The sequence below is a fragment of the Eptesicus fuscus genome, chromosome 21, assembly GCF_027574615.1.
Source record: "Eptesicus fuscus isolate TK198812 chromosome 21, DD_ASM_mEF_20220401, whole genome shotgun sequence".
NCBI lineage: Eukaryota > Metazoa > Chordata > Mammalia > Chiroptera > Vespertilionidae > Eptesicus > Eptesicus fuscus.
Genome location: NC_072493.1, coordinates 12,386,608 through 12,414,468, shown reverse-complemented (window position 1 = coordinate 12,414,468; position 27,861 = coordinate 12,386,608). Strand labels below are relative to the sequence as shown.

At 44.3% G+C, this 27,861-nt stretch overlaps 1 protein-coding gene across 4 annotated transcripts; it reads left to right on the top strand.

Annotated features, from left to right (window-relative positions):
- Nucleotides 1-197: 197 nt before the first annotated feature.
- Nucleotides 198-14,461, top strand: ZFP90 (ZFP90 zinc finger protein). 4 transcript variants are annotated; one of them, XM_028143209.2, is made up of 5 exons: nt 198-654; nt 921-986; nt 7,984-8,110; nt 8,450-8,545; nt 12,622-14,461. In XM_028143209.2, exons 2-5 carry the CDS (start codon nt 954-956, stop codon nt 14,259-14,261), a joined length of 1,896 nt encoding a protein of 631 aa, XP_027999010.2. In that variant the 5' UTR covers nt 198-654; nt 921-953; the 3' UTR covers nt 14,262-14,461. The 4 variants fall into 4 exon arrangements, with proteins under 4 accessions (XP_027999010.2, XP_027999009.2, XP_027999008.2 ...); XM_028143208.2 differs by having other exon boundaries at nt 198-682; XM_028143207.2 differs by having other exon boundaries at nt 198-712.
- The last annotated feature ends 13,400 nt before the right edge of the window (nt 14,462-27,861 follow it).

Below are 27,861 nucleotides of genomic sequence, written 5' to 3'. Positions count from 1 at the left end.
GAGTGTAGTCCTGATATGCCAAGGTTGTAGGTCCAATCCCCCGTCAAGGCACAAGAAGAATCAACCTATGAATGTAGAATTAAGTGAAACAACAAATTGGTATTTCTCTCTCTGAAATTATTTTGTTGATCTGTTTACGTATTGCCCTCTTCCACAGGAGTGCAAGCCGCTCCCCCAAAGCCGGGTCTTTTCTGTCCGATATACTGCTGTATCCCGCCCCTACCAACATGCCCAGGCACAAGAGGAGCGCTGTGACTTATTGGAAGAAATGGACATTACAGTATTTAATCCCAGCTCCGTCTCGCTAGGACCTCACAGCGCAACCCCCGCCGCTGCGCCCGGAAAGATGTGCGGCTTACTCCCCAGCGGCCTCTGAAGGGGCGCGCGCGGGGGCCTCTGGGAAGTGTAGTCCGCGCGCTCGCCGGACCCCTGGGTTGCGGGAGCGAGACTCCGCGTGCGCAGGCGCACTTCCGGCTCTGCCCCGTCGCTGCGGCCATTGTCCAGCCCCGGGGCGGCTAAGGAGGCTTCGGGCCTCACCTCCGCACAGAAGAATTGGAGAGGACTGAACCTGAGGGGGGCCGAGGGGAGCCGGCCCAAACCTTGGGAGGGCCTGAGGTCACAAAGTCCGGAAACTCCAGGAGGCAGAGATTCCGAGTGTGCGCCTCCCACGAGTTTGGCGCTGGTCCGCGGGGCCGCGCCCACCATCCCGCGGGTGGGACTGGGTGTGGCCAGAGGAGGGTGTCCTCGATTCTGTAAGCGTTTAATTTGGGGAAGAGGGTGCTGCAGGCCCACGCGGGGCCCAGGCACCTCTCCACCCCTCTCCCGGGAGAAGTGTCTGAGGGGCGGAGGCGGGCACCGCGGGACGGGGTGGGGGTCGGTGGATGCCGTGGGGTGAGTGGGCCCCTTTCTTCTCTCCCCAGTCTCTGTCTGGGAACCGGGCCGGCGAGGCAAGAATGGCCCCGAGGCCTCCGACGGAGGCGCCCCAGGTGAGCTGCACGGACTTTTCTAACCGGGAGTGTTTGGAGCAGTCATTGTTCTCCTTTGGAGACTTGGTTTCCTGGCTCGATCGCCCCCTCGGAGTCTCCCACCCCTGTGAGACCCGAGGTGTTGAGAGCTGGGGGAGCGGGTTTCCGTAAAGGGGGACTGTATTGGGGGTGGAGGGGACCAGGGCCGTGTGGTCTTCTGCGAGGAGTTAAGAGTGGATGTGTTGGAAGGTGTCAATGTTGACATTCCTGAGTGCCAGGCCAATTCCTTGAACTCTTGTCAATAAGGAATGGGGGTGGGGTGGGGGAGGGGTGGTGACCGGATAGGAAACTGTCCCGGAGGAAGTGACTGTCAGTGAGTGAAGGAGAGAGGAGCCAAGCTTCTGACCTAGGAAGGCTGGTCTGGATTTGCCGAGGAAGAGGCTGGAGATGGGCTTTCTTGGGCAAGGAGTGAAGGTGGGCGGGTACAAGGAGGACGTATCCCAGAGCTTTCCGTGTCTTTTTCTGCTTTAACAGATATAATAGTGCACATCCCTAGATGTCTAGCCTTCGGTGTAATTAGTATGAAGCTGATTTGTGAGGGAGAAGGCATTTTATAGAAGCATCACAACTCTGAGGTTGTCCATGGATTTACATAGAGTGTATCAGTGAAATATAACAAGGTCCAGATGGTATTTTAATCCACACTCTCTTTAGAATTAAGGAAAAATCATATTCTAATTGTTATGTGTGTGAGGCAAGATCAATCCGGATATATTTTTTTAGTTCGGAGAGGAAGGGAGAGGGAGAGAGAGAGAAAAACATCAATGATGACAGAGAATCCTTGATCAGCTGCCTCCTGCACGCCCCCTACTGGGGATTGAGCCTGCAACCCAGGCATGTGCCCTATCCAGGAATCCATCCATGACCCCCTGGTTCATAAGTGGATGCTCAACCACTGAGCCATGCCTGCTGTGCTGGGTTGCCTTTTTTTGCGGGGAGCGGGGGGTGGAGGGGTGGGGAGGCCTTTTTAATGGTGAAAGTGGGTTTGTGTTCTGAGCAGTGAGTTTTTGGGACTGCTTTAAGCTTCATTTTTAAAAAAAATATATTTTATTGAGTTTTCACAGAGAGGAAGGGAGAGGGATAGAGAGTTAGAAACATCGATCAGCTGCCTCCTGCACACCCCCCACTGGGGATGTGCCCACAGCCAAGGTACATGCCCTTGACCGGAATCAAACCTGGGACCTTTCAGTCCGCAGGCCGATGCTCTATCCACTGAGCCAAACCTGTTAGGGCTAAGCTTCATTTTTAAAGTTATGTTTCCCAAGCACTCTGGTTCAGTTGTACTGTTCTCATACAATGGCCCGATGGTCCACCAAACTCAGGCTGAAGGACAGAATAGAGCAGTGAACCTACAACAGGGGCTTTTTAGGAGGGATTTCCCTTCATCATTGGTTCCCTTTCCCTGAGCATAGCCCTTGGGAATGCAAAAGATGAGTAATGGAGTCATGTGACAACTTATCCAGGAAATTAATTAGTGGGTGAGACAGCTCATGCAGAAGTAGAGCCCGGGAGAGGTGGTGCCAAGCATTGTTGCAGAGGTCCAGAGGCTGCTGTGAGTGCAGAGGGGGAAGCGGAAATTCTGCCTCTGGGAAAGTCAGTAGAGACGCCTTTGCATAGGAGCATAATCAAAGCGGGTGAAATTGAAGGGGATGAGGGTAGAGCTGGTTGACTGTGGGTCAGGGGAGTTGGAAGGCAAAAAGATAAGGGACATTTTCATGAAACCGTTGTCCTCTGAGACTGTGGGTGTAGGTTGTAGGCAATGGTTAGATGAGAATAGAAAGGAGTTTGGACTGTTTTATTTTGGCCTTTGTAACCCATTTATTCCTGTACGTACTCATTCAGCAGATAATCATTGAACCCTGTGATGTATTAAGACAGTTTTTTAGGTGGCTAGGATACATCAGTGAACAAAATTAATAAAGGTCTCTGCTTTTGTGGAGCTTACATCCTAGAAGGAGTAGACAGAAAAATTATATGATATCCTAGAAGGTGATGGTACCTCAGAAAAATAATTAAAAGTAGGAAAAGGTACGGAGGATTGAGTGGGAGATGTCAGGGCTTGTGGTAGGATTGCAATTTTAAATAGGATGGTAAGCTTATTCTTGTTGGTGACATCTGAGCAGACTTAAAGGAGCGTCTGGGAAGGAGTTCTCCGGAAATGTGTCTGGTGTGTTCAGGGAGCAGCAAGGAGCCTAGTATATCTTGAGCCAATGTTTTTGAGCAGGGAACTAGTATAGTTTCTTATTACTTTTAAAGATTGTTGTGAATAATGAAGTATAGGAGCAAGAGTTTGAAAGTCAGAGCTCTTTTAGGAGCGTGGCTAGCAAATACCTGAAGTGGTCCACAGTGGGAAGGGAATGGGAGCAGAGATGAGTGAGGGGGGATACCCTGAAAACCCTATATATATGTAAACACTATGTATTTTCTTCCTTATATGTGTACTACATGTATAGTTAGGAATAAAAAAAAAAAGGTGTTTACCATTCTTTTTTTTTTTTTTTTAATATATTTTATTGATTTTTTACAGAGAGGAAGAGAGAGGGATAGAGAGTTAGAAACATCGATCAGCTGCCTCTTGCACACCCCCTACTGGGGACGTGCCCGCAACCAAGGTACATGCCCTTGACCGGAATCGAACCCGGGACCCTTGAGTCCGCAGGCTGACGCTCTATCCACTGAGCCAAACCAGTTTCAGCATATAGACCTTTTTTTAACAGCAACAAAAAAAAAGTCATTTATGTTATCTCTTCTTTAGCACCTCTATTTGTTGTGATGAATTTCCCTTTTTTTCTACCAACGCATATTTTTCCCTTAAACATTTCCAATTACAATATTTTAAATTTCATATAGTTTTTATGTAGGGTTTTTTTTTTTTAAAGAACTTTTAATGGCTGTATTATATTGCTTTGCATGGACATACCAAAATTTGTTTAACCACTCCTCATAAGACATTTCGGTTGTTTCTAAAATTTTTACTATTATAAATAATACTCATTTCTATGTAAATCAATATTTTAAAATTATTAATGAGGTGGGGGTTTTTGTTTTGTTTTGGTACTAAGTCTTTGAAATCCAGTGTGTATTTTGCACTTACCACACATCTGATTTGGACTAGCCACATTGCAAGTGCTCAGTAGCCACATGTGGCTAGTGATTTACTGTATTAGCGTAGATCTAGAATGTTATTGCCTGACTTAATGGCATTTTTGGCATGGGAGAATTTGAGCTAGATTTGAACGATGAAAAGGAGGGATTGTATATAGGAGACACTTTTTAGGCTCTTGGTGATTCCAGAGCATAAAGGAAAAAGGAAGAATCAAGAATGAGGTCCAGATTTCCCGTTGGGACACTGTAGATGGTGATGCTGTTAGCCTAAATAGGGCATTTGTGTATGTGTGTAAAGGCTAACAGTGATTTTCTTCTCTCCACACTCAATTGATAGGTATGCTATTGATTTGCACCTTACCAAACTGTTACTGGTCTGAGTACTTGAGTGGAAACACTATATTCTATGCCAGTAAAATTAATGTGTTCTAATTGGACAAACTAACCCAGTCTTTGGGTGGTGGTTTTTATAAATGAGATTATTTTTACACATTAACTGCCATTCTCTAGTTTTCAGTTTGGTCAAGTTTCCATTTTCTGTATAGTTTGAGCTGATTTCTCCTCCAGAATTGGTATATTTTAGAGTTGGATGAATTTTTTTTTTTATTATTGATTTTTTACAGAGAGGAAGAGAGAGGGATAGAGAGTTAGAAACATAGATGAGAGAGAAACATCTATCAGCCACCTCTTGCACACCCCCCACTGGGAATGCGCCCGCAACCAAGGCACATGCCCCTGACCGGAATCGAACCTGGGACCCTTGAGTCCGAAGGCCGACGCTCTATCCACTGAGCCAAACCGGTTTCGGCTGAATTTTTTTTTTAATCACCTAGAACATGGTTAGAGCAAAAGCCAGGGCGGGGGCGGGGCGGGGGACATGTCCTTTGGTGCACAGAACAACACTCAACCAGCTGAGCTACTCTGACTGGGCTGGATGACTTTATATTAGCACATGTTATCCTTTCTGGAAGGGCCCTCTCTGCCCTTCTGCTCTTAAAACTCTTACTTCTTGCTCTGGTCAGTGTGGCCTGAGACAAGGTCTTGACCCTCTAGGACAGTGGTTCTCAACCTTCCTAATGCCACGACCCTTTAATACAGTTCCTCATGTTGTGGTGACCCCCAACCATAAAATTATTTCTGTTGCTACTTCATAACTGTAATTTTGCTACTGTTAATGAATCGTAATGTAAATATCTGTGTTTTCCGATGATCTTAGGCAACCCTGCTAGCGGTTCTCAACCTGTGGGTAACCGCTGCTGTAAGAGATGATTGTGGCATGGACTAGGGTGAGGATGGTAGGAATAGGGAAAAGTAGGGAGAAATTAAAGGTTTATAAACATGATCAAATTTGTGTTTTAGAGAAGGGCCTTCCACTGGGGATTGTGCCCACAATCCAGGCATGTGTCCTGACCAGAACCAAACCATGACCTTCCCAGTTCGTAGGTCGGCACTCAACCACTGAGCCACACCAGCCGGGCTCATTGGCATTTGTATTCTGACACAGTGCGTGTGGTCAAGTCAGACACCTAGTAAATACAAGTGTCATCTTACGTGGCACAGTCAGATCCCTAACCTGGTCAGAAAAATTTGCCACGTTTCAACCCTTCCCTATTCCTGTGGGGATACAGCCACAGGGATATGATGTGGAGGAGACAGTGTTTGTATGAATGCAGTCGTGCACTTCACTAAGCAGAGGTGGAAGGCCCTTCTATTTCTCTAAAATTCAGATCTCTGCCATCTCCTTAAGGCTCAACTCAGGAAACAGATGTGTGGTATGGGTCAGGCACTTGCTGGACACTAGTGTTTTAGAGTTTAGAAACAGATTTATAGTAGCTGCCCTCATAATGCTCACCATCTAACTAGAAAAACAAGCATTCGAATAATTGTGTGTGTGCCAGGGGGCTTAAAGGACACAATACAGTGATTGACCCTCCAGTGGGGGATCAGAAGGTTTCAGTGAAAATCTGCTAACCAATACCTGAAGTATAAAGGGGAATTAGCAAGGGAAAAACTGCAAGGAGGGTGGGGAGAGAATGGTATTTCCCAGGAACGAAAAAACACCAGTTCAGCTGTGGCCAAGCACATGGGGAGAAGCACATGGACTAAGGCAGAAACCTCCAAGTAACCTTCCCTCGCAGCTCCGGAGAACTTATGACTCTGCTTTCAACATCTAATTGTCTTTACCATAGTTTATTGTATCCTTCTTGAGATAGAAATCTAACCAGGACCAAAGGAGAAATTTTAAATAGGGCATGGTGACAGATGTCTCATGGCTTAACAAGGCCTAGCAAGGCAAGCAAAAATCAACCCACAAGCATCAGAACTGACCATTGAGAGTCATGGAGGACCCTCAGATACCATTGGGGAGGTGAGGAGAAAGTGATCGGAATGGAATAAGACCTTTGACCTAGCAATTCTAATTCTAGCTAGCTATCCTAGAGAAGTTCTAGCATAATTGCACAAACAGTATTTAATGCAGTAATGTCTGCAATAACAAAATATTGTAAATAATCCAAATGTCTATTAACCAGATCTTGTTCATTTATTCATTATCAGGGTATTTGTCAAGGTGTAAAACTGGTGAAGACAGATAAAGTTCTCATGGAGCTCATAGTGGGGGAGATAGACAAGCTAACAAGTAAGCAATCTCAGATAGTGGTTAGAAGTACAAGTATCCTTTTAATCTATTTGGTTCCTGAGTTAAGGTGGCAGGAATTTGGACAGTGAGAGATAATTGTGTCAGGAAGAAACTGAAACAGGGTAATATGATGGAGAGTAAATTAAAGGAAGGTGCTGAGACAGCTTTTCTGAAGAGGTGATGCTAGAGATAAGACTGAAATGACTAGTAGTAACTAGTTGTCAACCATGTAGAGATTCTAGGGGGAGAGAGAGTAACAAGCATAAAGGCTCAGGTGGGAACAAACTTGAAGTATTCAAGGAGCAACAAGTTCAGCATGGCTAGAGCCCAGGGAGGGGCGGAGAGTTTGAATTTTATTCTTTTTTTTTAATATATATATTTTATTGATTTTTCACAGAGAGGAAGGGAGATAGAGAGTTAGAAACATTGATGAGAGAGAAACATCGATCAGCTGCCTCCTGCACACCCCCTACTGGGGATGTGCCCACAACCAAGGTACATGCCCTTGACCAGAATCGAACCCGGGACCCTTCAGTCCGCAGGCCGACGCTCTATCCACTAAGCCAAACCGGCTTCGGCTGAATTTTATTCTTAATACAATAGGTGCTGTTGGCTTTAGGTAATGGGAATATTATGATACTATGGAGTCTATGAAGTAATTCAGAGGGTTAAAGTGAAGTTATATGTATTGCTATGGGAAGATCTCTAAGATCTCTAACTATTACATAGTTAATTGTAAAAATAAGTTGTAGAACACTATGGTATTTCACAAAACAAGACACTGTGTATAAGAAAAATGGAATAGGGACTCTTTAAGTGTATGCACCAAACTGTTAACAGTGGTTATTTCTAGGGTTTAAATTAGGATTGGTGATGGGGATGAAGGAGGGCTGCCACTGCCACTTTTTACTTCACACCATATTTGGATTTTGTAACAAAAGAAGTACACGGGCCGGGAGGTTCCTGATTGTATAAAAAGGCTTGGCTTTGAAGGGAAATACAACAAAAGCTAGGGATTGCAGGACATACTGCTCCTCATGACTTTCTGGCCTGAATATAAGTATGTAAACAACTACTATATGTAACTGAACATTGTCCCCTCAGGATATTAGATGTGTGATCATCGTTTCTAATAGACTCTACAGTATGTTCCCAGTATTGCTATGAGAATGTTTGTGTGGTTGATCCTACTTGAGCAGGAATGTGATCCTACAGGAATCAGTGACATTCAAGGATGTAGCTGTGGACTTCACCCAGGAAGAATGGCACCACGTGGACCCTGCTCAGAGGCGCTTGTACAGGGATGTGATGCTGGAGAACTACAGCAACCTGGTTTCTCTTGGTAAGGACCACATCTCAATGTCTTGCCTTTGGTGGGTCTTTTCTTTCTCAGTTACTATGGTTGTGGAGCTCTGTGACTGTAGCTTGGGTGTGGGTGTTCAGGGTCAGAGCTTGTTCATCTTTTTGGGACCCAGCCTTATGGGTTTCTGAGCCTGCTCTTTAGGTAAAAGGTCTTTCTTTTGCAGAACTGGGAGTAGGCCATTTGATTGCATAATTCCTCAAGTTGCCCATTTTCTTTTCCTTCAGAGTTCATGAGGATCAAGGACTACTACTGACTTGTAGGAGGCTTCTTTGTCCACTTGCACAAACAAACAAATCTTATGTTTTTACCCATGAGCAGGATATCAAGTTTCCAAGCCAGAGGTGATCTTCAAATTGGAGCAAGGAGAAGAGCCATGGCTATCAGAGGGAGAAATCCAAAGATCTGTCTGTCCAGGTAAATGAGTGAGGATCAAGCATGTAGGAATCAGTGCAGACAGTGGCATAGCTGAGGGAGTGGGAAGCATTTTCAGATTGCTGTCCTGGGAGCTCATAGAATTGCAGAGGAGGCTGAGCCATCATGACACCTCTGTATATCTCCCTTCTCCAATAGGTGCTTCTGCTGCTGGTCGGTCTTAGAGGAAAAGATACCACTTTGTTCTTCCCTTAGTATACCATTTCTCCTATCCTATAACCCTACTTTCTGGATTATTTTCTCCTCTGGTATCCTCAGTCTCCCATCATTATTTAGCGATCCCTTTTCTTACTCAGACATAATTGAACTTCCATGTCTCCTTCTTGTTTTGTCTTACTGCTCTCACTCTCAGCTGCCCAGACTTGTAGGAAATATCCACAGCCTTGATTCTTCCTCCCTTCATAACTTGTTTTTAGACTTCTTTCCCTCACTACACCTGTCTAGGGAGGAACATGGTCTTCCATCCATTCTATGATCATGTTGATTTGATTCATTGCTTCTATCCACAGTTCCTAGAATATCATTCTCTCCTGGTCTCCCACCTTGATATGTGCTTCTTGGCTTTAGGTCTTTGGCTTTTCTTGCTTTTCCTTCTAAGCAAATATGCCTTAAGGACTCTGTCCTCCAGGCTCCTCCCCCTTCTTTGTTACAAAAAGGGTGCCTGCCTTCTGGTGCTTGCAGCTCTTTATTTATGCTATAGACTCAAAAATCATCCTTGCTTGTACCCTGGTCACTTATTCCTTTTCACAGAACACTTTCACTCGGAAGTCCCACTCAGTTTTTATTAAAGTATAAAATCAAAATCATCTTGCCCATCACTCCTTTCTACCCTGGCCTGTTAGAAACTTTTAGTATTTCTAATCTCTCAGAACAGACACCATAGTCAGTTTAGTCTTTTTCTTTCAACCCAGGTTATTTTCCTTCTTTGAGAAGTTACCTTAGATTTTCCTGCCTTTAACTTCCGCTGGTGTCATCTTCAACCAAATCCCAGGCTTAGATTACTATAATTTCCAGTTAAAATTGCTCCCTCCATCTTTTTTTATAATCCATATTAGATTTTTTTTTATTGATTTCAGAGAAGGAGAGGGAGAGAGAGATAGAAACATCAATGATGAGAGAGAATCATTGATATGTTGCCTCCTGCACACACTGCCCACTGGGGATCGAGCCCACAACCCGGGCATGTGCCCTTGACCAGAATTGAACCGGGGACCCTTCATTCCCCAGGCCGATGCTCTATCCACTGAGCCAAACCAGCTAGGGCCCATATTGGATTTTTAAAATCATAGCTTTATTGAGATATAATTCATAAAACATAAAATTCACTCTTTTAAAGTGTACACTTCGCCGAAACCGGTTTGGCTCAGTGGATAGAGTGTCGGTCTGCAGACTGGAAGGTCCCAGGTTCGATTCCGGTCAAGGGCATATACATTGGTTGCGGGCACATCCCCCGGTGGGTGGTGTGCAAGGAGGCAGCTGGTCGATGTCTCTCTCTCATCGATGTTTCTAGCTCTCTATCCCTCTCCCTTCCTCTCTGTGAAAAATCAATAAAATATATTTTAAAAATAAATCAATAAATAAAATAAAGTGTACACTTCAATGGTTTTTGGATATATACAGAGCTGTGCAACCATCACCACTATGCAATTATAGAACATGTTCAACACCCCAAAAGAAACCCTGCACCTATTAGCAGTCACTTTCTATTTCCCATACCCCAGCTCCTGGCAACCATTAATCTACTTTTTCTCTCTATGGATTTGCCTATGTTGGGTATTTTCTGTAAATGGAATCATATAATATGTAGCCCTTTGTGACTAGCTTCTTTCACTTAGCATGTTTTTAGGGTTCATCTAACATGTTTTACTTCATTTCTTGGTATTCATTCCTTTGTATTTATTCCATTGTATGCATATACCACATTTTGTTTATTAATTACTTGATGGACCGTATTGGATATTTTAATGCTTTATCTTCATAAACCACACACCTCTGAAAAAAACTTGCTATTACTCCCTATATCTCATTATAGAAAACAAACTCCCATGATTTAAATGTCTGCATCAAACCTTCCAGTATGATCTTTCTATTCCTGCCCAAGCAACCTTCACTTAGGTTGGACTTTTTTTTTTTTTTTTTTTAATATTTTATTGATTTTTTACAGAGAGGAAGGGAGAGGGATAGAGAATTAGAAACATTGATGAGAGAGAAACATCTATCAGCTGCCTTCCGCACACCTCCCAACGGGGATGTGACCACAACCAAGGTACATGCCGTTGACCGGAATCGAACCTAGGACCCTTCAGTCTGCAGGCCAGTGCTCTATCCACTGAGCCAAACCAGTTAGGGCAGGATGGACTTCTTTTTAATGTTCTTTGTAAGTAGCATATACTTTCCCTCATTAGATAATGCTTTCTGCCTATCCAAAACCATCTATTCTTTTAAGTTCAAGGTCTATCTAATTCATGAAACCTGATGCATACTAACGTATTTACTTCTTCCTTCCCTGATTACAGATAACATTTATATCATCTCTACCACACAAATTCAGAAGTAATAATATACCACCCAATGATTTTTTTCTTTGTTTTTTTTTCTTTGTTTTTAATTGTCAAAAGATCAAGTTTTATTTTTGTTCTTAGATTTCAGGCTACTAGAGAGTCTGTTTTTATTTCTATATATTCTATCTGTGGTGCAAAGCATGTCAGCAGGCAGTTAGAAATTACTCGATTGATTGTTATGAAAACTGGCTTGGGAGAGAATTTTATTATTCACTTATTTCAACAAATATTTCTTGAATTGTTCCACTGAGAATTATTCTAAAAGAAATACAAAGCATTCCCTGTCCCTAGAAATTTATAATTGAGTCTTGTTATAGGGTAAGAAATTTGGGGGTTCAGGGCCCCTTAGTTGCTATGTTATTCCCTCCTAACATTTTATTTAGAAAACTTTCAATTATTTGAGAAATTGAAGAAATTATACAATGAACACCAATCGTATAGTTAACATTTTATTATATTTGCTTTATCACATACCTCTTCATCTATCAATTTATCTTTTTTGTTTGTTTGTTTTTTACAGAGAGGAAGGGAGAGGGAGAGAGAGTTAGAAACATCGATGAGAGAGAAACATCGATCAGCTGCCTCCTGCTGGGGATGTGCCCACAACCAAGGTACATGCCCTTGACTGGAATCGAACCTGGGACCTTTCAGTCCACAGGCCTACGCTCTATCCATTGAGCCAAACCGGTTAGGGCTGTCAATTTATCTTTTATGTGTTTCCAAGTAAGTTGCAGATGAGTATATTTCATTCCTACATTTTTTCATGTGCATATCATTAACTAGAGCTCAATATTTGTTAATGGTTTTTAGACATCAATTTATTAGGCAGATTAAAATAAATCTTTTTTGGTTAAGCAAGGTGACTAATGTAGAATCAGAGCTCAAATAGACAAAAACCACACCCCAGTTGTAAGGGCAAGAATGATTTGCCTCCTGAAATATTTTTCTCAGTGTGTGACATCTAGCCCTTGATCTCCAAATGTATGAAAGAATCATTTCTATTAGATCACTGGCTGCAGATTTTTCACTTCAGGGTTTGACTATTTGGAGCCTCAGAGATGACATTTAAAGAAATTATAAAATAGATATATTAAGGAGATAGATTCTATAGTGGTTTGTAAAATGGACAGGAGGCATAGAGAGCAGATAAGATCCTGCAAGATGGACTGTGATTCTTTTTCCTTTGTATCTATGCCTAACACTCTCTTAATCACTTATCTCCTTACTCCCTAATCAGCCTTACTTAATCACTTATCTCCTTACTCCCTCCTAGCTGGGCTTCCTAGTTCTGAACTTATCATTCACTCTGGATCTGCAATCTGTATTATCATATCTCTTCACTCTTCCTTTCCTCCATTTTGGGTATTTTCCCCAAGCCACACAGCTGATTTCAAAACAGAGTCATGTATAATTTGAATCTCATTTCCTCATTCCTACTGTAGCAGTTTGTCTCAACAGGAGGGAATAGGGGACTTTTGCACTTTGGATTTCTTTCAGACTGGAAGACCAGGCCTGTGGCCAAATCATCAAATCTACAGCAGACCATATCTGAAGTATCCCTTCACACAGATGATCTCTCACGTGCCACGTTAGAAGATGTGAGTAATCAGTTAGAGAGGCACCAGGAAAACTGGAAGAGGTATCTGGGGCCTGATGTATCCACCCAGAAGAAAATAGTCACACCAGAGAAAACCTTTGAGCATAATAAATTTGGTGAAAACTCTAGATTGAACACAGACCTGGTCACACAACTGAATATTCCTTCAAGGTCTAGTGAATGTGATACGCTTGGAATCAATTTGGGACATAATTCAGACTTACTTAATCAGAATAATATCCTTGTAAAAAAGAAACCTTATAAATGTAATAAATGTAGAAAAGCTTTTATTCATAGGTCATCACTTACTAAACATGAGAAAACTCATAAAGGAGAGGGAGCTTTTCCCAATGGTACAGATCAGGGAATTTACGCTGGAAAGAAACACCATGAATGTACTGACTGTGGAAAAACCTTCCTCTGGAAGACACAGCTTACTGAGCATCAGAGAATTCACACAGGGGAGAAACCCTTTGAATGTAATGTGTGCGGGAAGGCCTTCAGGCATAGTTCGTCCCTTGGTCAGCATGAGAATGCACATACCGGAGAGAAGCCCTATCAGTGTAGTCTCTGTGGGAAAGCCTTTCAGCGCAGCTCCTCCCTGGTTCAACACCAGAGAATTCACACTGGAGAGAAACCCTATCGATGTAACTTATGTGGAAGGTCTTTTAGGCATGGCACGTCCCTCACTCAGCATGAGGTCACACATAGTGGAGAGAAACCCTTTCAATGTAAGGAATGTGGGAAAGCCTTTAGTAGATGTTCTTCCCTTGTCCAGCATGAGAGGACTCATACTGGAGAAAAACCTTTTGAATGTAGCATATGTGGAAGGGCTTTTGGTCAGAGCCCATCCCTTTATAAACATATGAGGATTCATAAGAGAGGGAAACCTTACCAAAGCAATAACTACGGCATAGACTTCAAGCACAGCGCATCTCTTACTCAAGATGAAAGCACTCTGACTGAAGTGAAATCCTACCATTGTAATGACTGTGGGGAAGACTTCAGTCACTTTACAGACTTTTCTGACCATCAGAAGATCCATACTGGAGAGAACCCCTATGATTGTGAGCAGACCTTTAGTCAGCAATCTATTTCTCATCCTGGAGAGAAACCCTATCAGTGTAATGTATGTGGGAAAGCTTTCAAAAGGAGTACAAGTTTCATAGAGCATCACAGAATTCATACTGGAGAAAAACCCTATGAATGTAATGAATGTGGAGAAGCCTTCAGTCGACGCTCATCACTTACTCAACATGAGAGAACCCACACAGGAGAGAAACCCTATGAATGTATTGACTGTGGGAAAGCCTTCAGTCAGAGTTCATCCCTCATTCAGCATGAGAGAACTCATACTGGAGAAAAACCCTATGAATGTAATGAATGTGGGCGAGCCTTCCGAAAGAAAACCAATCTGCATGATCATCAGAGAATTCATACTGGAGAAAAACCCTACACTTGCAAGGAATGTGGGAAAAACTTCAGTCGAAGCTCAGCTCTCACTAAACACCAGAGAATTCATATGCGAAATAAACTCTAAGAACCCTGGAATTTTTAAAATGTGCAGAAAGCTTTAGCTAAAATATTATTCATACTCAAGTGTCAAAGGATTCTTGCTGGATAAAAAGTTTGAGAATGTCACAAATTATGTGTATTTGTTGTATGCAGAGAAAACTTTGCTAGTAGACAATTTTTTTCAATAAATAAAAGACATTCTTAGATCTGGTTACCAACTTTTATAAAAATAACTACAAACATAATACATATCCTGTTGGAGATGCTATGCCTATATATTGAACTTTATAAAACTTTTTAACATATATGTGCAGGAGATTACAAACTTTCAACAATTTGACTTGCAACTGTTACTGTTTACAGCCTTTTTTTATAGATAACATTCCTGCATTAATGACCAAAACCCAATTTAAAAATTGCTTGACAACTACATTCAATTGCAGCTCTTATATTGAATGCACATGGAAACCAATTCCACCTCCAGAAATTCACCATTCAAAGAATTAGATCAGCGGTCCAGCTACTTCATTGTACAGATGAAGAAACTGAAAACCAAAGATGTGAAATGGTTTGCACAGTATGCTGCAGCTTATGATGGTAAAACTGGTGTAGGATGTAGGTCTCCTGGCTCTTTGGCCCCAGGGTCTTGACACTGAAAAGCTAATTTGGAATTCAGAGGGCTTTTTAAATAAATTTTAAGTCAGATGCACAAACATTTAATGAGCACTTAAGAATTCATAAAAGCATAAGAGGCAGCAAAACATTTAAATTTGTCACAAACTTATTTAAAGCAACTCGTTAGAAGCTTACAAACCAACATGTTAACAGAAACTAAATGGTTGAACTACTGGTGACTTTTCCATTTCCCAAGTATCATAATTACACTTTCAACTAACATGTCAGTTTTATAGAACTATTAAGTCCTCTACTGTGCACTGCCCCAAGCTTCCTATATTGGATCAATGAGAAAACAACACAAAACTAAGATAAGAATTTTCCCCCAAATTAATTTGTGAACAAGTATAAATTCAGGTACCTCTTGCCATAAAATTTGCCTTTAAATTAACATGTGCCAAGGAAATATTTCACCATAAAAAAATAACTTTTTTAAGCTTGGTGGTGCTTTTCCATCAGTAAAGCCTGAGAGCTACGTTTCAGTAGCCCACTCAAACCCTTAGTGTCCCTTAGGGGAATTCATAGGCTATCCTAAAGGAATTTCAAGCTTAGTTGGTTCATTGGCACTAACAGTGCAGATAAATTTAGGAGCAATTGTGGACATTGACCCCTTTCATACAAGAGCATCTCCTCTCTAAGATAAACCAATTTTCCCACCTTGATGAGTCACTGGGAGGAGTGATATGAGTGGTGTTAATGGTAAAATCTTTCCTCCTGGCTTTCTTGCATGCCAAGTAATGATCCATCATCCTTGTCTCATCCTGGATAACACGAGGCAGCTCCCAAATATTCTTTATAGTTCTTTGCAGGAAAATGTGCCTGTGGGTTGAAATACGGCATGTCTAGCCCATTGTCTATCACATATGGAGCAAGATGGGATATTCCCTAGCAGATATGCCCTTTTAAGACATTAAAACATGCCTTGTTTATGATACTCCATGCTGAGTGCACACACAGTGCCAAAATCATGGTTGTATTGTCTCTCGTACATAGTTTGACAATATGTAATTATACTCAAACCTTCCCCATTGATTGGCCAAGATGCCTAACAGGAACTCATTTTGCTGCTGATTGTTTGGGGATCCCCATAGTGGACTATTTGTAAGAATGGCATGAAGTGTAACCAATTGAGTGCTACTCTACTGTTAAGAAGTTTATAAAGACTTTAGATCTAGTAGACCCAAAGGAGACCACTGGTTTGTGTGAGATTCAGTCTCTGAATCTCAGCACATCTTCATTGACAGGGAGGGAGCCAAGGATATATGTGTGGCTAACAGAGCAGAGGATTCCATGGTCCCAGTGTCTATGCACCATGCACTTATGACCACCTAGCTTTCTAGGCCACATGAAATGCATCCCTGTAACATCATTGTGTCATTTCAATAAATAGCCTTCTTAGTTGAATGGGAGTCAGTTTGTCTATTTCAATTTTCAGAAGAAAATTGACTAAGAAAAGAGTGGCATATCAAGGAGGGGTTAACTGCTAAACTCTTCACAGCCTGGTGAGTTAATAACAGCTACCATTTATTGAATGCTTGCTACTTGAAAGACATTGTGGCAAGTACTTTATAGCCATCATTTCAGTTAATTCTTAACAACTTCCCATTCTAGGTCTTGTGGTAACTATTGTCTGTCTGCCCAGCTTTTTCCTCTCTTTTCTTGTAACAACCCCTGCTGTACTGATCACATGAATACAAATCAGGACATGCGTGGGGCTTGGTGATAGTTTTAAGGAAAAGCATGTGTCTAGTTGAGCCAATATCAGAGTCCTTTGCCAGGATTTTTTCACAATAGAGTTAATGGGAATTTTAATTTTGGGTTGCTAGGCTGGGAAGGTGAAGGCTAAAGCTGCCTGGAGCCCGATTCCCTACCAGAGAGGGGAGGTCTCTTGTGGGAGAGGGTGCCACTGACATGATGGTGTTCTCTTTACTAATCCCTGAAGTCTTTGGACCTGGCTCAATTTCTGCAGCACTTTGTAAGATTCAGTGGGCTCCCCACTCTCAGTTTCAGTGATTCTCCCTTTTTGACTAAAGTCTAATCTGTTAGACTCCATTTCTCCTTTTTTTAAAATATACTTTTATTGGTTTCAGAGAGAGAAACATCAATGATGAGAGAATCTTTGATGAGCTGCCTCCTGCATGCCCCCTACTGGGGATTGATCCCACAACCCGGGCATGTGCTCTTGACCAGAATCAAATCGGGGACCCTTCAGTCTGCAGGCCGACGCTCTATCCACTGAGCCAAACCAGCTAGGGCTATACTTAGTTTCTTGCATTAAAGAAATCTAATACATGTATTATGTTCTTGTTTTACAATGGTGGGAGGGAGAGGGGGCCCAGAGGTAAAGTAACTCACCCCAGGTAGTACTGCAGATTTAGGCTTCTGATTCAGGACTGGCTGCATAGGCAAAGCTCTTAACCACTAACTGTTGTCTCCAGGAGCATGTTGGTTTCAAGGAGCTGTATATAGTGCAGTGTCATTTGGGAGTGAATGGATAGAAGGATATGGTGATAGGTCAGAGACCAAGAGGAGACAAAATGATAAAGGGCCTTGGAATGTTTTCCTGACTCAGTAAATTAAATTCCCTAAATTCACTCACAACCCTCATACCTTAATGTATCATTTAAGTTAGCCTATACTGTAGATAAAAATAATCTATCATACTTAAAGAAGAACTTACATATTTTCCATGGTGCTACATAGTCTCAATTTCCTTAAGTCCCTTATTGTGACCATTTTATAATAATGACATTGAGTACTTTTATCTTTTTAAGCACTCCCACTTTTTTTTTTTTTTTTTACAGAATCTTTTGTGTTAATTTTTAACATATCCCGAATGAGAATAAGATAAAATATCCAAAGTGAGATTGTTAGGTCAGCATATAGCGGTTAGTATAACCAGATGGTGTGAGATTCATACAAGAATAAACTAAATGTGATAGCCCAGGAGTAATCATCTCAAAATTGCAAACAGGATCCAAAAGAAAAACCAGCCTCCCAATCCTGGGGAAGGTCCCAGGGTAGGCCTCTCCCCCAGAGCACCTAACACACCTCTGCCTACATGGGAAGATAAGAAAAACACGTCTGCAGTTTGTATGCATATTGATGGTGGTCGTGTTCAGTTCTTTATAGCTGCTAAACTAGTTAATTCTTACTCATCTTAAAAATGCAAATGTAGCTGGCTCCCCTATTTCAACTAAATTGATGTCTCTTAAATTTTCAGAGATAACTGTTAATGTCCATCATGCTACCACAATTTGTGTGTGTGATTATTTGCTGTTCTTCCTCCACCTTGCACTAGATTATGAGTTCCAGGATGGCTGAGTCCACATCTATTTTGCTAACTTTTTGTTTCCCTACTTATTACAAGTATAGTGCTAGGGACACAGTAAGTACTTAATATAGTCTTGTTAAGTGAGCAATGAAATAGAGATTTGTTGGTAGACAAAGAAGACTGGTTTATAAATAAAAAGATTCTCAATCTTGAAATCAGAATATTGCAAAAGAAAGCAGTAAGATACTATTTCTGGCAAAAACTTAGAAGTCTGGCAGGAGAAAAATGAGAGCTTGTATGTACTGCTGGCAGGAGGGTGAATTGGTATAATTATTTTGAGAGTAATTTGGCGATTTCCAGTAAATTTGAAGCTAAGCATGCTTCATAACCCTAGATGAGATGTATACCCTAGACTAGAAATTCTCCTGTGTGAGCACAGACTTACATGAGTATGCTCATTGCAGTAATGTTTGAAATAGTGAAAATATGGACACAACTCAAATGTCTGTTAGTAAGTGAATGGGTTAATAAGTTGTAGCATATTCTTATATAATACAACACAGTACTTAAATTAAGGAACCAGAGCATCTGGCAAAACATGCTATCTCTGCCTATTCTACTCCTGTGCCCATGCATTCTAAATATTTTATTTGTTTTATTCTATGTCATATTCTGGGAGGTAAGCTCCATGAGAGTAGAGATTGGGGGTAGGGAGGTATATGTTATTGAGGCATAACATGCATACAGAATACAGAAAAGTACAAATAGCCAGTGAACAACTTGATGATTGAGGGTGGCTACTTTCGTATCCTTTGTGTAGTGCCTTGTCCCAGCATAGAATTTCAAATATTTAACAAATGGTTGGACTGAATGTACATGTGTTCACATGCCTACCATATTGAAAACAATTGAAAATAAAGTTACGGAGGGATACCTTATAGTGTGGTATAACTTAAAAAATTTATTAACCTATTTTTATCAACTCATGAAGTAATAGGAAGGTATTAAAATATCAGCTTCAGAATGGTGGTTTCCTCTGAAGCTAATGGGGAGAGGAATAAGAAGGAACAAAAGAAGGCTTAAACATATCTTTTTTAAAAAAATATATGGCAAGATATTTACATTTGTTAAAGGAGTATGATGCATAGGTATTTACTGTATGTGCTTCTCTAAACCTTTAATCTCTTTAATAATTAAACTCAGCCTCTTGCTTTTATCTGGTCTCGCCTATAAAGTTCCCCTCAGAGTATGAGCCTGTTTAGCCTGTACATGTAGTGTGTCCAAAGGATTTAGGAGAAGGAAAAATAGGCACTCATGCTCCCAAGGATGAGAAGCTGATCCAAGAAAGAAGAGTGAGTTCTTGCCCTAACCCAGTAGTCGGCAAACCGCAGCTTGAGAGCCACATGCAGCTCTCTGGCCCCTTGAGTGTGGCTCTTCCACAAAATACCATGGCCTGGGCGAGTCTATTTTGAAGAACTGGCGTTAGAAGAAGTTTAAGTTTAAAAAATTTGGCTCTCAAAAGAAATTTCAATGGTTGTACTGTTGATATTTGGCTCTGTTGACTAATGAGTTTGCCGACCACTGCTCTAACCCGTTTTGCTCAGTGGATAGAGCGTCGGCCTGCGGACTCAAGGGTCCCAGGTTTGATTCCAGTCAAGGGCGTGTGCCTTGGTTTCAGGCACATCCCCAGTAGGGGGTGTGCAGGAGGCAGCTGATTTTGTTTCTCTCTCATCGATGTTTCTAACTCTCCCTCTCCCTCCCTCTATATAAAAAATCAATAAAATATATTTTTTTTAAAAAGAAGAGAGAGTTCTTGGCACTGTCAAGATCAAGCGAAGTGCCATTTGAGGTATCAGTTAAAAAGAAGAGCCTAGCCTGTGTGGCTCAGTGGACCAAGAGGTCACCTATTCGATCCCTGGTCAGGGCACGCGTCCGGTTGTGGACTTGCTTCTTGGTGGGATATGTGTGGGAGGTCACCGATCCATGATGTTTCTCATCGATGTTTCTGTCTCTCTGTCCCTCTCCCTCTCTCTCTCTCTAAAACTCAATAAAAAACTTTTTTTTAAAAGGGAAGAGCAGGAAAGCAAAAGTCTTCTGTGTAGATAAGAACAAGTAATTATTTTCAGGAGTTGGTGGAAGGAGAGAACTAATTTTTGCTAATTTCAGTGAAAGCCCTATAATTTTGGAAAAACACTTTTTTGACACATTTTTTAATCATTTATTTTTAATTCTTTATTGTTAAAAGTATTACATATGCCCCCCATTGACTCCCTCCAGCCCGCCCCCACCCCAGGTCCTCACCACCCCATTGTCTTTGTCCATAGGCTACGCATACTAGTATATGCATGCATGGTCCTTGGTTGATTACCTCTCACCCACCCTCACCCACCTTCCCTCCAAGATTCCTCACTCTGTTCCTTACTTCCATTTCTCTGCATCCACTCTGATCATCAGTGTATTTTGTTACTGAGATTCTACATATGAGTGAGATCATGTGATACTTGTCTTTCTCTGACTGACTTATTTCACTTAACATGATACTCTCCAGGTCCCTCCATGCTGTCTCAAAGGGGAAGAGATTCTTCTTTTTTACTGCTGCATAGTATTCCATGGTATAAATGTACCACAGCTTTTTTATCCACTCATCTACTGATGGGCACTTGGGCTGTTTCCAGATCTTGGCTACTGTAAATTGTGCTGCTATGAACATGGGGTGCATACATTCTTTCTGATTGGTGTTTCAGGTTTCTTAGGATATATTCCTAGAAATGGGATCACTGGGTCAAATGGCAGTTCCATATTGAATTTTTTGAGGAAACTCTACACTGTTTTCCATAATGGCTGCACCAGTCTGCATTCCTACCAGCAGTGTACTAGGGTTCCCTTTTCTCCACATCCTCACCAGCATTTGTCATTTATTGATTTGTTGATGGTAGCCATTCTGACAAGTGTGAACCTCATTGTCGAGGACAAACACATTTTAATGAATAAAGGAACCCAGAAATTTTGAACTGATGTATAGATGATATTTTATGCTATGACCAGATAAATAGCTGTAATAACTAAGGGGATTTTGCTTTACTATGTGCATTAAGAAACTAGCAATTATCAATTGTTCCTGAATTTTAATGCTCATTTTCAAAAGTTAAGAATTGTCACAGGATTTTGGCTTGGAGTTGCTGATAAAGCCCCAACCAAAGGTGAAAACAAAATGTCATTTATCCTACATTATAAAGGGTGGCATGAAGACTGGGCACACTGTTTGGATTCACTAGGACGTGTGAAACTTGCACATGTAACCATGCAACAAGGGTCAGATCCAGAGGAGAGAGGAGGCTTCTGTTCCTGCGATGCGGCCTTTGCCCCTCCCCACGGTGCTGGGTAACTCGGGCACCGAGAGAATGACTGCAGATATTGTGGACATCTGAGATCACTGGAGCTGGGTGTCTCCATCCCCAGTGAAACCACTTCTGGCTGCCAGCTGGAGTTCTTGGGAGAGCTTGCTGTCTACCCCTGAAGAGTGTGTATGCAGTGGTCAGGGGACGGGGAGGGATCAAACAGAGAAAGGTTCCCACAGCTGACTGGAGATTTCTGAAGGGCGGGAAGCAGAGCTGGGAAGCCCTCCGAGGCTCTGCATTTGTGTTGTGTCTAGAAAGAAAAGGGTAGAACAACTCCATTGGTTTTCTTTGCTGCCAGAGATCACGAGACGGGATTTCATTGCATTTTAGGGTGACCACATAATTGACCATCTACCAGTAAACTGGGAACTTTAAGAATGAAGGGGAAGCTGACCATACCGTGAGCTGGGGCTGTGGCTGGAAAACCGGGACATATGTTTACCCTGTGTTTGGAGCTCCCAGGAGGGAGGAAGGAAGAAGGTGTAGCAGGAGCCAAAGGGCTGTGTCCCAGTAGCTGCCCAACCAAACTAGGGGTTGACCCACCTGGAGAGGGGTTAGAGGCATAGACTGCATGGACTAGTCCGCCCCGCTGTGAATGAACACACGGGACTGGGGTGAAACTGCACGTAGTACCTGGACAACCACCCATCTCCCTGGGAGGGGACTTCCCTGTCTGGACAGGCCACTGGTCCCAGGTCAAACAGGACTAACCCAGCTGATCTGAACCTTCCTTCTCCTTCACTCTGGTCCAGTTAATGCTAGGAGAAGCCAGCTGAGCATATAGGCATCTAAGAATAAGGTATGAGCCCTCGCTGGTGTTGCTAGAAGGTTATAGCATCCATCCAAATTTTAATCTACAGTAAAAATTTTCTAGATGTAATTTACTTACAGGATATTTTTCCTTACATGATATTACCTTACTATCCCTCCTTTTATTATTATTATTATTAATGGAGGCTTTTGTAAATTTTATAATGCAGTCTTAATAACTTTAAATTTTTATTTTTTGCACAAAAATAAGACTGCTTTAGGTTCATTGCATGTTAAGCAATTTTACCGTGAGATGCACTACCAATAGAGATATTAGTTAATACGTAAGGAACAGCTTTTTATCCAGTACACTTAAATTTTCTTGGATGTTCACTTATTTCAATTAGCCAATTTAAATTAACCTGAAAACTTGATTACTATTTTACTGTCAAATTTAATACTCTAACAACAATCTTAATTTACCCTGTAAATATTAGTGGAAAGGATTATTTGCATTCTTGAGTAGGCCCTGAGCATTCATGGTGCTAGGCTGGATTTAGATATAAGGCAGCTGCTGTCGGCCAAGTCTCTGTCTGTTACCTGTGTCCCGATCTGAGCTGGGCGTGGGAAGCGAAGCAGCCATGGGGGCAGGAGGCCTCCCTCAGAAGGGGTGAGGGTTCAGGTCCCTGCAAGGTTGGGAGGGGGGTGAGGGTCTGTGCCCCACCTCTGTTGATCTCCACGTTCTTTCCTGATGGCCCCTCTGTGACTGTGCCTGTCTTAGGTTGTTCCTTCCCTGAGGAATCTTACCCATCTCTGGCTAACCCGTCATCCTCCAGGGCCAAGCAGGGTGATTTGAGGTTCAGTTCTGTCTCCTTGGTAGCCTATGCCCCCGTGGCCTCCTCACCCAGCTCCTGCCTTGGGATCCCCTCGCCTGCTGGTGGGCCCCGGCACTGATCACATATCTCGGAGAACTCAGGTTTCTTCTCCAGGGAGGGCCCAGCTCACACCATTGGGTGAGAGACAGATCCATGGTACCAGCCACCACAAGGCTTCAACCTCAGCAACTTAGACGGCCTCTTATTCTAAAAAAACAACTTTGCTTTCTAGCCTGCTTTAGCCTGCTTGAATAATGAGGACGATAAATTTAGCTGTCTGACCTTGTAGGCCAAGACTAGATATGCCCATAATTTTAGCTGTCTGACCTTGTAGGCCAAGACTAGCTAGATGTGCCCATAATTTTTAGAACTGTGTTTGTTTTCAAAGACAGCAGCGAGATAACAAGGTGATGGGGGTTATTCACATGGGGTCGTCCTCTGCCAGGCCCAGGGGCACAGAGGTCAGAGGTCCCACACCACTGAAGCTCCCCTTGACTTTCCCCTAGGAAACAGCGTGGGGAGGAGACAGCCCCACCCCTGCCCGCAGGGGCTGGAGGCCTCACCCCTGACCCTGGGGGTTGGAGGTCACATGCCTTACCTGGGGGGGAGGGGGGCGGCTGGAGGCCCCACACCAGGCTGAGCAGTGGCCCATGACTAGCCGGGTCCTGGGAGGCTGGCAGTGGGCTTTGGGCCCAGAGCCCCCTCGGGGCTGAAGGTCCTTACCCGGCTCCCCTCAGGCGTGCTCAGCCCCTGGGCTTATTTCCTTGTAAAAACCTTCACTTTGTTATTTTTGAAGAGGCCACCCCAGGCTGCTCCACAATCAGGTACAAGCTTAAGAGGACTTCCTCCTGGCCACCCCCTGGCCCGCCCCTCTTGTCAATCAACGTCAAGTGCATCCACTCGGTTTAACCTTGGTCTTTGAAAAGGATTCGTTTCCCTTTATTTGTCAATGTTTGCTGAAGACTTGGATAAACGCAGACGAGTATATATAATGAAGTGCTATGAATTCCAGCACTCAGACAACCATGAATCATGGTATATTTTGTGTGCATCTTGTAATGCCGCGCGCGCGCGTGTGTGTATGTGTGTGTGTGTGTGTGTGTGTGTTTCTATCGAGTTTGCATCCTTGCTGTTTAGGCCACTTTGAACCCTTCCACGGATGAACCCTGGGCTGTAACTTGGAATTCTGCCCACGTGTGTGGCGGCTGTAACATTCCTTGGCACTAAGTGGCCCCGCTCGGTGGGGCTGCCTGTGGAGGTCCTTAGAATCATACATGCTTTGGGGGCTTTTTTGCGTTAATATTCCGCTTGTATTTTGGCTCATGATAGAGAGTCTTTAGGGAGATCCCTCAAAGTGAAGTTGTTGGGTTCAGAAGTGGCAGTATTTTTACAATATGTATCTTTTTATTTATTTCAGAGAGGAAGGGAGAGAGAGTGAGTAGAAACATAATGATAAAATCATGGATCTGCTGCCTCCTGCACGCCCCACACTGGGGATCGAGCCCACAACCCGGGATGTGGCCTGACCGGGAATCAAACCCTGACCTCCTGGTTCATAGGTCAACAAACGCTCAACCACGGAGCCACGCCAGCCGGCCATTTTGGCATTTAAGAATGCTGGTCATTTAAAAGCTGGATACAGGGCACTGCTGTGGCAGCTGGAGGGCAGGTTATGGGGAGAAAGACCTGCGGGCAGACGAGGCCCCACTCCCCCTGCCGCCTGGGAGCCCGGTAAGGCCGAGTCTGGGAAAGCCTCCTGCTGGAGGGGAGCCCCTGGCAGGGCTCGCAGCGCACGCTCCAGGGATTGAAATTACCTCTGCTTTTGGCCCAGAGTGTCTGTTCTGCCCGCCCACCATGTCCTCCCTGGAGCCTGCCTTTCTGTAGTCAGCGCTGGAACATTCTGGAGCTGGCTCCTCGAGGTGGGGGTCGAAGTGAAGGTATGGGGAGCCAGCAGAAGGTGGATTCTGGGAGGGACGCAGGACAGGGCCCTGGCCCCTGCCCGGGCCTGGCCGCCTGCAGACCTCGCTCCTGCCCCAGTGAACGCTGCCCTGGACTAGGGACCAGGCCGGGGAGGCCCCAGGGAGGGGATGAGACCTGGAGGCTGTGGCTGGGACTGCGCACCCCTTGCCCCAGCACCATGCAGGGCGAAGGGACCCACATTGCTGAGAGGGCACCCCATCTGGCTTCAGGAACTTGCCCCTCACCCCGTGACCTGTCTGCCCAGAGCCCTCTATCCAGGCAAAATGAGCCAGGCCCCACCTGCTGAGTCAGAGTCAGACTCTAGGGGGACATTTGAGACCCGGCTGTTTCAGGCTGCGGACCGGGCGTGTGCTGCACACAGACCTCGCTGGTGCTCAGACAGCCCTGCTGGGACCATCGCTGAGCCTGCCGGGCGCCCTAGCGACATGCAGACACCACCCCACGGCCTTTAGGCTGAGCTGGGGCCCTGGCATGGGAGGCGGAGGCTCCTGGGAGGGGCTCAGGGAGCAGTGGAGGGAGACACGCCAGGCAGTGACCTGGTCCCCACAGCGAGGACCACAGTGACGCCTGGCGGCGGGAGGGCGTGAGACGGCGGGGCTCACACGTGGGATGGTGTCTGCGGCTGCACCTGCCCCTCCCCCCCCACCTCGCAGGTCAGCAGGACGGACACCAAGCGCTGAGGAGCCCAGGGGCAGGCCCAGTGGCTGGGCGTCCACCTAGGAACCAGGAGGTCAGGGTCCGATACCCGGTTGGGGCACAGGCCTGGGTTGGGGGCTCCATCCCCAGTGTGGGGCCTGCAGGAGGCAGCTGACCCATGATTCTCTCTCATTCGTGACGTTTCCCTCTCTCTCTCCCTTCCTCTCTGAAATCAATAAAAAGATATATATTCTTTTTTTTTAAATTTCTTTATTGATTAAGGTGTCACATATTTGTCCTCATACCCCTTTCCCATCCCACACCCCTCCCCACGGATGCCCCAACCCCCTGTTGAATTTAACCATTGGTTAGGCTCATATAAAAGATATATATTCTTAAATGCCACTTTTTAACCCAGCAATTGCACTTTGAGGGATTTCCCTAAAGACTGTCTATCTTGAGCCAAAATACAAGCGGAATATTAATGCAAAAAAGCCCACGCAGCGTGTATGATTCTTAGAACCTCCACAGGCAGCCGCACTTGGGCGGGGCCACTTAGTGTCAAGGAATGTTACAGCCGCCACACATGTGGGCAGAATTCCCAGTTACAGCCCAGGGTTCATCCATGAAAGGGTTCAAAGTGGCCTAAACACCAAGCATGCAAACACAATAGAAACACACACACACACACACACACACACACACACACACGTGCCATTACAAGATGCACACAAAATATACCATGTTTCATGGTGGTTGTGTGAGTGCTGGAATTCGTAGCACTTTTTATTATATATTAGTGGCCTGGTGCATGAAATTTGTGCACATTAAAAGGGGATTAATTAGAGGAAATATTTTAATATTGCTATTTGCCCTTCCTCTATAATAGAAGTGTCAGAGATGAAAGAAAATTAGTAAAATGTATATGAAAACCTTCCTCCTGTCAGAGTCTGTGGTGTGCCGTGGGACCCGGAGTCAAGTACCCATCTCAGGTCCCCCGTCAAGCCCCGCTGGGCAGGGGGTGCAGCCTCAGGTTCCCCGGCCTGGTGCTTGGCAGGGGGCACAACCTCAGGTCTCCTGGCACAAGCCAGGCGGGGGTTGGCACAGTCTCAGGTTACCCAGTGCACTTTCAGATCACCCAGCCCGGCCCTGGTGAGGGGGGCATGGCCTGAGATCTCCTGGCCCAGTGCCAGGGCTAGGGGCATGGCCTGAGGTCCCCCAGCCTGGCCGGGGCAGGGGGACGCACCTTGAGGTCCCCCGTCAAGCCCCACAGGGCAGAGGGTGCAGTTTTAGATTCCCCATCAAGCCCTGCCAGGCGGGGGACACAGCCTCAGGTCCCCTGGCCTGGTGGGGCATGGCCTGAGGTCCCCCGGCCCAGCGCTGGGGTGAGGGGTGCAGCCTTAGCTCCCCCGGCCCAGTACCAGGGCAGGAGGTGCACCTTGAGGTCGCCCATCGAGCCCCACTGGCGCCGGGGCGGGGGGGGTCCAGCCTGAGGTCCCCTGTCAAGCCCCACTGGGTGGGGGGCACAACCTCAGTTCCCTGCTGATTGCTAATTAAGGCTCATTACGGAAACCCCACCTCCGCTGTGGGCGCAGCCATCTTTGTGATGGAGTGATGGTCAATTTGCATATTCCCTCTTTATTACATAAGATACTCCTCTGTGTTTTTCCACGTCTTTGGCAATCATTGACAAATAAAGGGAAATGAATCATTTTCTAAGACCATGTTTAAACCGACTGGAAGCACACGACGTTGATTGACAAGAGGGGCGGGGCAGGGGGTAGCGGAGGAGGAAGTCCTCTTATGCTTGTACCTGATTGTGTACCAGCCTGGGGTGGCCTTTTAAAAAGTAAATAAGTGGCCCTTACCTGTTTCGCTCAGTGGATAAAGCGTCCCAGGTTCGATTCCGGTCAAGAGCATGTACCTTAGTTGCGGGCACATCCCCAGTAAGGGGTGTGCAGGAGTCAACTAATCAATGTTTTTCTCTCATCGATGTTTCTAACTCTCTATCACTCTCTTTTCCTCTCTGTAAAAAAT

What these genes read in the sequence shown, in the direction of transcription:
- ZFP90 (XM_028143209.2), top strand. Translation starts at nt 954, where the DNA reads ATGGCCCCGAGGCCTCCGACGGAGGCGCCCCAG. An exon ending in CTCCGACGGAGGCGCCCCAG is followed by an intron (nt 987 to 7,983) that starts GTGAGCTGCACG and finishes GTGATCCTACAG; the next exon opens with GAATCAGTGACATTCAAGGA. An exon ending in CAGCAACCTGGTTTCTCTTG is followed by an intron (nt 8,111 to 8,449) that starts GTAAGGACCACA and finishes ACCCATGAGCAG; the next exon opens with GATATCAAGTTTCCAAGCCA.